The sequence below is a fragment of the Pinus tabuliformis genome, chromosome 5_2 (genome assembly GCF_031772625.1).
Source record: "Pinus tabuliformis cultivar Carrire ecotype Pingquan chromosome 5_2, CPIR1, whole genome shotgun sequence".
Taxonomy (NCBI): Eukaryota; Viridiplantae; Streptophyta; class Pinopsida; order Pinales; family Pinaceae; genus Pinus; species Pinus tabuliformis.
Genome location: NC_142306.1, coordinates 271,168,986 through 271,179,832, shown reverse-complemented (window position 1 = coordinate 271,179,832; position 10,847 = coordinate 271,168,986). Strand labels below are relative to the sequence as shown.

General features: G+C 42.2%; 1 protein-coding gene across 1 annotated transcript; it reads left to right on the top strand.

Annotated features, from left to right (window-relative positions):
* The first annotated feature begins 1,042 nt into the window (after positions 1-1,042).
* LOC149158570 (uncharacterized) lies at positions 1,043-6,588 on the top strand. The gene is made up of 2 exons (XM_089434035.1): positions 1,043-2,060; positions 2,513-6,588. The coding sequence occupies exons 1-2, from the start codon at positions 1,043-1,045 to the stop codon at positions 6,586-6,588; spliced, it is 5,094 nt and encodes a 1,697-aa protein (XP_089290161.1).
* Positions 6,589-10,847: the final 4,259 nt, after the last annotated feature.

Here is a 10,847-nt window from a genome sequence, read left to right as displayed (position 1 = left end):
AGAACAAGTATCTATTGTCGAGGATTGATGATTTGTTTGACCAGTTGAAGGGAGCAACAGTGTTCTCGAAGATTGATCTGAGATCAAATATCGTCAGGTACGCATCAAAGAAGAGGACATCTACAAGACTACTTTCTAGAACATGTATAGGAATTATGAGTTTGTTGTAGTTCCTTTTGGTTTGACTAATGATCCATCTACTTTCATGTGCTTGATGAATAGTGTGTTGCATCCTTATCTGGACAAGTTTGTGATAGTCTTCATTGATGATATATTAATATATTCTAGGAATGAGGAAGAACATGTTGAACACTTAGCAACAGTATTGAGATTACTAAGAGAGTGCCAATAATCTTCATTCTGAACTTGTTTCTATTCAGAACAATTCCCTTTTTGAGTCAGAAATTGACTCCCATCAACATGTAGAAACTAATCAAGACAGTAAAGTTGAGGTTAATTCAAGAGCAGATGAGCATGCAGATTTAGAAGTCCAGCCTACACTTCTTAAGCCCATCATTAGACCTTGGGAAGAGCTTGTAAACAAGCACAGAAAAGGTCTTGGATATGATAAGGAGGCATCCTTTCATATTCCAGACTATTCCAAGCCCATTCAATTTCAAAGTGATGGGTTTCTTCATGGCAGTTCACCTTCACCTATTCTAGATTCTGCCCCTCCACATTCGCAACCAAAAGTTGTTAAATTTCAACACTATGACTGAGATGGCCATATGAAAGATCATTATTTTGATCTTCATCCATGCAAGCATTGTGGTCGGCATACTCATTCTTCACATACATGCTTCAAAAACAAGCCTCCTGCAAGAACAAAGATTCATCTTGGATGGATCACTTCTTGGCAATGGGCTTCAACAGCCAAGAAGATATTTTCCTCATACAACAGGATTTGTTCTCGAATATTGAAAAGTCTTGCAGTTAAGTTTTCGCCATCTTCTATCTAATTCATTGTGTGATTTTTTCGCTCCGAGCTGCCGCGCTGCAACCCTAGCCGCGCCTTCTGAGCGACCTGCAAGCGCTCTCCCTCATGGAGCCTGGAGGTGGCCCTGCGGCCCCTCCCCCCTTCCCTCCGGAGATCGAAGCCTTTAAGGCTCTGGTAACTGCAACAGGAAAACGCCAGGTCACAGGCCCGCAGCAAAAATTCGTCAAAAAACTGGACAGTATACCCAAGGTTGCCTTACCAGAGGAGGAAATCTGTAGATCTGCGCTGAATTTAGCAGAAAAAGGTCTGATCGGCCAGTTCACCGGTTTGTGGCCATCCCCGAGAGCAGTCGAAGAATGGGTCAAAAGGAATTGGTTACCCTTGGTAAATGAAGGAATCAAGATCTACTTTGTAGGCAAAGGGTATTTCGTTTTCTTGTTCGATAGTACAGAGGACAGAGGTCTGATTTTCAGAAACGGGCCATACTTCATGGGGCCTCAAGGACTCTACTTGAACAAATGGTCTACCGATTTCGATCCAGCGCAAGATGTGCCCAAGGCGGTCCCTGTTTGGGTGCGCCTCCCGCATCTTCCCCTGCATTGCTGGAATCAAAGCTCACTTCAATCCATAGGAAACGCACTTGGAAAATACATAGACCAGGCCCCAAGGAAGGATCAATACTCTTGTGCCCGGATCTGCGTGGAGGTCGATCTGGAAACAGGATTACCCGAAGCGATTCAGCTATCGGTGGCAAATTGGACACACATTCAAGAGCTTGATTACGAACAGCTGCCTTTCAAGTGTCGATTCTGCCATGAGTACGGGCACTTTGCAAGATACTGCAAAAAAAGAAACGAGGAGGCAACAGAGAAGGATAAAGAAGATCAATGGAAACAGGCAAAGAAGACAACATTCAGCAGACAGAGTAACAAAAACAAGGCTAAAGGGACAGAGAACAAAGTAGATAATGGAAGCACAAGTAACCAAAACGCTGGAAGCAGTGAAACAAAAGGCAATGAGGGGGATAAAAACCCCTTTGAAATCCTCACGCCTCCTTCAGATCCTCCGGAAGCAGGGGAAGAAGAACCACCACAGCAGGAGAATATTGAAACCATAGAACCAGGTAATAACCCAATCCATACCCCAAGCAATATTTCTTCCCCTTCATACGCAGATATAATCAAAAAAAAGAAGAAAACCATAGAGAATATGGGATCATCAGATGATGAAACATTTGAAAGGACAACAAAAAGGGCTGGACGAAGATCAAACAAGGAAACCAGAGAAGAGGAGTCAGAAAGACAAAAAACCCTTGGCAGTCAAGCTACCATCGAAATGACACTAGGGAGGAATATCAGGCCTAGGGCCTCCAAAGGAGGAGGGCCTACCCCTTTAAGTGGTAAATGATGCAGTTGATCTCTTGGAACTGTAGGGGTCTGGGTAATCCCAACAAGGCAGATGCTATCAAAGACTTATTGAAGATGGAGTCCGCGGACATCCTTATGCTCCAAGAGACCAAAGTAGAAGGGGAAACCCTTCTAAACACCAGCATGTTGAAATGGAAATTTGATTCAGGAAAGGCTGTTAGTGCAAGGGGATCGGCCGGTGGAATAGGCACGTTTTGGTCAAAAAGCTCATTCACTTTGGAACGATCCACAGAGACCCAACATTGGATCCACACAGATCTGCGACATACGGTAAGCAATCTCTCCTTGGCTCTTTTTAATTTGTATGTCCCTGTCCACTATGAAGAAAAGAGAGAGTGTTGGAGGACACTAATGGCCTATATAGAACAGATTAACCCTACAAACATAGTCATTGGAGGAGATCTGAATATCATACTAGACCCCAAAGAAAAAAGAGGAGGAACATACTCTAGAGACCCCTTCGTCAACACTGTGGGAAATCTGATTACACAGTGGGACTTAGTTGACTTCAAACCTATAAGAGGAAAATACACCTGGTCCAACAATAGATCAGGAGAAAATCAAATCTCAGCTAGGCTGGACAGGTTCCTCATCAGTAGCACATTAATGCTGGACAATAGAATGGTTTTCTCCAAGATCCTCCCCAAACTTACATCGGATCACAAGCCAGTTCTACTCTGTATTAAAAAAGAAGAAGATCTCGGCCCTCTCCCTTTTCGCTTCAGCCCTCTCTGGGCAGGCAAAGATGGATTCTATGAAACTGTTCAAACGGCCTGGAGGATAGCGGTTTATGGATCCCCAAGTTATGTGTGGGAACAAAAAATAAAAAACACCAAAAAAGCTCTGAAAGACTGGATTAAAAAATCTCTGCAAACCCCAACTAGCCAAAGGAAAGAAGCAGTTCTTCAGCTGGAAAGAGTCCAATTCGAAATGGAGGAGAAAGATCCCTCTCCCACAGATTTAGACATAGAAAAAACTGCCCAAAGGAAAGCATATTGTTGTTTTAGAACTGAAGAGGAATACTGGCGTTTAAAGTCCAGAAGCTTGTGGCTCAAATCTGGAGACAGGAACACCAAATACTTTCATAGACAGTGCAGGGCACGAGTTTCCCGTAATCACATAGCAGAGATAACAAGCACAACCGGACAGGTGTATAATGGATTCTCACAAATCAAAGAAGCAGTTGTCTCTCATTTTCAGAATCTTTTAAGTGCGGAAAGAAATGGAAATGAGGAGGACGCAGAGGAGTTCCTCTCAACCATCCCAAACCTAGTCAAAGAGGAGGACAACGATTCTCTGTTGACCCCAGTCACGGATGAGGAGATAACTGATGTAGTTTGGTCCATGGAACCGGATAAAGCTCCAGGACCCGATGGGTTCTCAGCTCACTTCTACAGAATCTGTTGGGAAATCATCAAAAACGACCTATTCAGAATGATAAGAGGAATCCTGAGGAAGGCAAAAGTAGGAGGAGGAATAAATTCTACCTTCCTAGCCTTAATTCCCAAGGAAACAAACCCAAGGACCTTTGACAGATATAGGCCGATTTCTCTCTGCAACACATCTTATAAGATTGTGGCCAAGCTGCTGGCCAACAGAATCAAGCCTCTACTCCCAAAGCTCATCTCTCAGGCACAAGGAGGATTCGTAAAAGGCAGACAAATTCTGGATAATGTCATCCAGATTCAAGAAGCTCTCCATTCCAGCCTAACCCGGAAAGAACAAGGTATGATCATTAAATTGGATATGTGCAATGCCTTTGATCGTGTTAATCGCTCCTTTTTGTACAGGGTTCTAGCAGCATTTGGCTTTAAACAGGACTTCATAAACCTCATCAAGGCCTGTACAGAAAATGTATGGATCGCCCCAATGGTGAACGGCAGACCAACGGATTTCTTTCAAGCAACCAGGGGATTGAGGCAGGGCTGCCCTCTTTCGCCCTTTCTATACATCTTGATGGCAGACGTTCTAAGTCGCAAGCTAACCCAAGAGAAACAAGTCGGTACTATTCCAGGGATAAGGATAGTTCAAGGCATAGCCCCGGTGAATCATGCGCTATTTGCTGATGATTCAATTCTGTTGGGGGGCGCATCCATTAGAATTGCAAGCGCTTTCAAAACCATTCTTCAACAGTACTGCAACATCACCGGTGCATTAGTCAGTGAAAGGAAAAGTGCAATTTACAGTTGGAATATCGACCAGCACGCCACAGACAGAATTGCCAACGTTCTGGGGTTCAAAGGATACGCTTTGTGGGAAAAAATCAAATACCTCGGCTTACCATTGACGAGGGGCTCCAATCGAAACCAACTGTGGGAAGAAGTGATATCTAAATTCAAAAACAAGATAACAGCGTGGGGCGGAGTTTGGCTCACCACCGGAGGCAAACTCACCCTCATCCGATCCGTGCTCTCTGCCCTGCCCACATATCAAGCCTCGCTGCTGCTGGCTCCAAAACAAATTACTGATCAAATATCCAGCATCATTCGAAATTTTCTCTGGAGCGGAGGGAAAGGTAACAAGGAACGCTTCCACCTCATCAAATGGGAGACTGTGAAACGCCCAATAACTGAAGGCGGACTTCAGATCCGCGATCCCCAACATGCAAATCTGGCATTGGGAGGCAAACTCCTGTGGCAATTAATTACAGAACCTTCGCACCCAATCAGTCAGCTGCTGAACCTCAAATATTTACAAAAGCAACCAATATCATCTTTCAATCCAGCGCAATCTCCAAAAGGAACGCAGGCCTGGAGGCTGTGTTGCAGAGGGATCGAATTTTTCCGAAATCATTTATACAAAATCCCTGGGAATGGCAAAAATTCGCTGCTTTGGAAAGAACGAATCATGAATCACTCCCCTCTCTCCACCATCAACGAAATAGCAGAGTTGAGAGCCTGGTTAATCTCTAAAGGGGTGAGGAAAATTGAGGATATAGCAGAGTGGGACCTCAATGGCAACTGGCAGCGCTGGACGCTGCCAGCCATCCCAGCCCACTTAAAAGAACAGTCAAAAATCCTGTTAGAGGCAATAACAGATTTTACTCCTGTGCATAAGGAAGAGGAAGATCAATGGGGATGGGGGAAAACAGGAGAGTATACGGTCAAACAAGGCTACTTTCAAATGCAAGGAAAACAGGAGTCACAGTATCCGGATTCAGTTTGGAAACAGATATGGGAAAGTTTCAGCATCCCCAAGATTAACTTCTTCAGCTGGACCTTATTCCACAATAAAATCTTGACTGGTGACAATTTGTGCAAAAGGAACTTTGCAGGCCCGCACCGTTGTGTCCTCTGCAAGAACGCTTCAGAAACAGCAGATCATTTGTTCATTGACTGTGAGTACGCTCAGAAAGTGTGGAACAGCTTCTTAAGAGGGCTGAATGTGAGCCCCCCAACACGCTGCCAGATCACAGATTTGTTTTTGACATGGAAAACTAGGTACCCCCACAGCATCAACGAAAAATCTCTTTGGCACAAGTTATGGATTGCTGCATCGAAATACGTTTGTTGGAAGTTGTGGCTCTCTAGGAATGAAGCTGTCTTCAATCAAAAAGACATAAATGCAGAAGCAGTAGCAAGGCAGGCCAAGGATCTCCTCCTAGAAACTCTGAGACAAACTAGCGTCAAAGACAGCAACCTCAGAAATGAAGAAAAGGCGTGGCTGGAAGGTTATACTCCCATGCCAACTACTCATGCCATCATCCGCCCAAACCACAAGGAAAACTGGCAGTACAGAGACAACTCGGACAATTTTCAAAATTGGTGGAAGTCACAAGGTAAATGTACAATCTTCTTTGATGGGGCTTCGAAAGGAAACCCAGGCAGGTCAGGAGCAGGAGGCGTCATTTACTTTCAGAATGGCGGAAAAGAGGAATTTAGTTGGGGACTTGGGATAAAAACCAACAATCAAGCGGAAGCACTCAGTCTACTAAAAGCTTGTCAACTGACCAGAAAAGGAAATGCAAGTGAAATCATAGTTTTGGGAGATTCAGAACTGTTGATAAGGTCATTACTTCACAAGAAAAGTCTCAAGGATCCAGTTCTAAACAAGCAGCTCGCAAGAGTAAACAGACTATTGAAGGAATTCTCATCAGCACAGCTCTTCCATATCCTCAGAGATTTAAACACTGAAGCAGACAGGTTAGCAAATGTAGGATGCAATCTTGAAAAAAGTATGATCAGCATAAATGCAGAGACCCCGAAAATGGCAATCATTCCTTAGAAGCACAAGGAAAATAGAGAAAAGTAATGACAGAGATTTGTAATACTTGCTTGGCTTTGGCCTTTAATAAATAAAATACTCGTTTCAGTTAAAAAAAAAAAAGTTTTCGCCATCTTCTCTCTTTGTATCTAACAGGGGGGAAATGATGGTCATATACAAGTTTTAAAGCCACATCAAGCAAGCCTGAGCCACAACCTGCCATACCAGATTCAGAGTTGTATCCATAGACAGAGATGCCCCTGAGCATTCCTTCGATTGGTGGTCAGCGTTAAACCATCTATGTTGGGTTGATACCTCCCTTCAAAACATTAGGATCACTTCCTCTAGCAGAAGCCTTCAGTTTCTTTCCAAATATGGAAGAGTTCCAGGAATTGCATTAAGCATTCCAAAGTTAGTGGTCATCCTTAAACCACCGCAGGATGTAGACCTCTCGTTTCCAGGTTGAAGGTATCCCTCTCCAAAGCATTAGGGACACTTCATCTAATAGAATATTTCATCTTCTTGCTAGACTTGGAAGAGTTCCAAGAATTGCACTAAGCATTCTAGTGCTAGTAGTTATCCTTAAAACACCCCCTTATACCAACATTTCAAAGAGCACATTCATCTTAGTATTGCCATGCATTTTTGCACATTTTGTATTACATATCTCTTCTTGGACTCACACATACCCCTTAAGATTAAGGGGGGGATGTTGGACACCTAATCTGCTAAGGGTTAAGGTGTGGAAGTTGGACAGTAAAAGGGAGTCCAAGAGACGTTGGAAGATGAATCCAACAGAAACAAGAATTTATTATAAATGTACATCAATGTTAATAGAAAATGTAGTTCATTGTTTTATCATTCATGTCTCTTCAAATTCCATGTGTGTCTAATAGTATGCCAAGCTTAGTAAATGCAGATTCTTTCAAACAGAGGTCCATTATTTGGGGCATGTGGTTTCCAAGGAAGGTGTAGTAGTGGATCTCGAAAAGATAAGAGATATCATGGAATGAGCAACTCCTAAGAATGTGGAGGAGACGAAATCATTCATGGGGTTAGCAGGTTCCTACAGGCAGTTCATCAAGAACTTCTCGCAAATTGTCTATCCTATTACATCATTTCATAGGAAAGGAAAGAAATTTGAATGGACAGAGGCATGTGCAGCAAGTTTTGAACAGTTGAAACAATTGCTTACAAACGCTCCATTTCTAAATATCGCATATCTAGATAAAGAGTTTGTGTTATGTGAAAATGCTTGCAAGAGAGGACTTGGTGGAGTTTTGATGCAAGAAAGACAGGTAGTAAGCTATGAGTCAACGACACTGAATGAGCACGAGAAGAACTACGTGATGCATGATCTTGAGTTGGCAGTGATCATCCATGCATTGAATATTTGGAAACACTAACTTCTTGGCAGGAGGTTCATCCTGATGAGTTATCACAGTGGATTGAGATATTTTTTTGAGCAACCTAATTTGAATGCCAAGCAAGCTCGGTGGTTGGCTACGATCAGAAAATTTGACATCGAGATCAAATATATTAAGGGTAAAGAGAATAAGGTTGTAGATGCTCTTAGCAGAAGAGTACAGTAAGTCACATAGTAGCTATGAGTTCATATGGGACAAATTTACAAGATCATATCTTGCAGGCAGGATAACAGAATGACAGGTACCAAGATCTTAAGCACAGGTTACAACAGCAAGGTACAGGTGAACAGGATGTGGACTATCCTCTCACGGAAGATGGTTTAATCAAATTCAAACACAGGATCTATGCATTAGACAAAGGTGGGCTCAAGAAGCTTATCTTGAGGTAATTCACATTAAGTTGTATTCAGGTCACTTGGGATATCAAAAGACAATGACAGCAGTTAAGAAGTTCTACTATTGGTTGAATTTGAAAAAAGAGGTGGAAAAGTTTGTTTCGAGATGTTTGGATTGTCAACGGTCAAAGTAGAGCATAAGCATCCAGGTGTACTATTGCAGTCGATTATGGTTCTACAGTTGAAATGGGAGGTCATCTCCATGGACTTCATTACAAGTTTGTCGAGGACATCTAGGCAACATGATTCTATTATGGTGGTGGTTGACATGTTGACTAAGGTAGCTCACTTCATTCCAGTAAAGTTTATGAATTCAGCTAGTGAGGTAGCAAAGGTCTTCATCAGAGATATGGTGAAGTTGCATGGTGTTCCAAAGAAGATTGTATCTGACAAAGATCCCAAGTTCACTTCTAGGTTCTAGAAAGAGTTATTTGCAGGGTTGGGTACAGAGTTGGCCTTTAGTACAGCTTATCATCCACAGACAAATGGATAGACGGCGAGGGTCAACAGGATCTTGGAGGACATGTTGAGGATGTATGTCATGCATCAACAGCAGAAGTGGGAAGAGTATCTTCCACTAGTGGAGTTTGCTTACAATAATGGGTATCAAGAGTCACTGAGAATGAGTCTGTTTGAGGCATTTTATGGGCAGAGTTGCAATACTCCCATCAATTTGAGTGATCTAGTTAACATGATATTGATTGGATTGGACATGTTGGCAGATATGGAACGGGAAATACAGGTTATCAAGAAGAATCTAAAGGTAGCACAGGATAGAAAAAAGAGTTATGCAAATTGGCACAGGGTGATTAAGGAGTCTCAGGTTAGGTAACAGGTGTACTTGCGCACCAAGCCCAAGAAGAGTTCCTTGAGGATTGGATCATATGCCAAGTTGGCACCTCGGTATTGCGAGTCTTTCAAGATTCTTGAGAGGGTTAAACCAATAGCCTATCGACTCGCACTACCTCCGATAGTGAAAATCCATGATGTTTTTCATGTGTCATTACTTAAAAAGTATGTGAAATATGTTGATCATGTGATTGACTGGTCTATATTGTAGGTGGAGCCAGAAGGAGAATTCCAGTCTCAGTACATTTTGCAACGAAAGATGCTCATGCTCTGGAATCAAGCAATCAAACAAGTTAAAGTGCAATGGACACACTTTGGGCCCGATAAAGCGACATGGGAGATGGTTGATCAGATGCGGGCTATGTATATTTCTCTATTCGTTGGTTTAGCGGATGTCTTTTGGTATATTTTCTTGATGTTTTGTTTTAGTTTTGTCTATATATGAATATATATGTTGTAAATAACGTATCAATTTGTGTTACAAATCTCCAATAACCGGTATGGTGTTCATGATATGTTGTTTATGTTTTAGCATATGGATATGATGTAAATGTTGCATCGATTTGTGTTATAAAGCTCCATAAGCAGCATGTGTTTTGTTGGTTTATAGGTGTCATTGAACATGGAGGACGATGTTGCCCCAAAGGGGAGGGTTCTGTAACAACCTCGGTTAAAAATCCATGTAATAAAGTTAATAAAGGCAAAATAAGACCAAGGTAATGGCACATGTATTCCAAGCTAAATGTTGGGAAAAAACATAGCGATGGGGATCACTGGTGATTAATTAATGGCTATGGAAATTGGCAGAGGCGTTGGAAAAATATTTGGAAAGGAAAAGTGACATTTATTTATGAAAATAATGGAAAATAGGAGAAAAGGAAGCTGAAATTCACATAATTGCATGTGAGGGAATATGAAGGAAAATGAAGAAAAAAGAGGTCTCAATAATAAAAAGGCTTATGAGGATCAGTTTAGGGTTTTTTGTCAGTTTTAGCTTGGAGATTTCTTCTATTCTCTCTCTCTCTCTCACTTGCACACTTAGAGAAATCTTGGAACATTCTTGGAGCACATTGGATTTGGAGAAAGAATGCAAAGGAAAGCAAGAAAGTGCAAGGGGACAATGGGATCAACATCTATAGTTGGATTTCTTTGTAGGTACCAAGTTGCATGTATGATATACTTGTTAGTTTTTGCATGCATAGTGTATGTATGTGGTTATTTGGTTATGATCTGTCATTGGCATGGAGGATTGCCTGGAATGACTGGGGTTTTGCCTAGCCTTGTCATTTCCTAGATAGCCATGGTGTCATGGGTTTTCCCATTTGTTTTTATGATTGGTGTTCATGTTCCTTATGGTTGTTGGTTGAGTTATTAGTTCCTAGAGCCTTGGTTGGAAAAACGCTCTAGAAGCCTTGGAACATCTTGGGTTGAGTTACTAGTCTTGGAAGCATTAGTTGGACAAACACTCTAGAGCCTTGGTTGGACAAAAGCTCTGGAGCCCTGCGGGAACTATGAGTTGAGTTACTAGTCCTGGAGTCGGGTTGGAACAAACGCTCTAAAGCCCTGGACAGCTTGGGTAGAGACTAATATGTTGATGTTGGTGATGTCC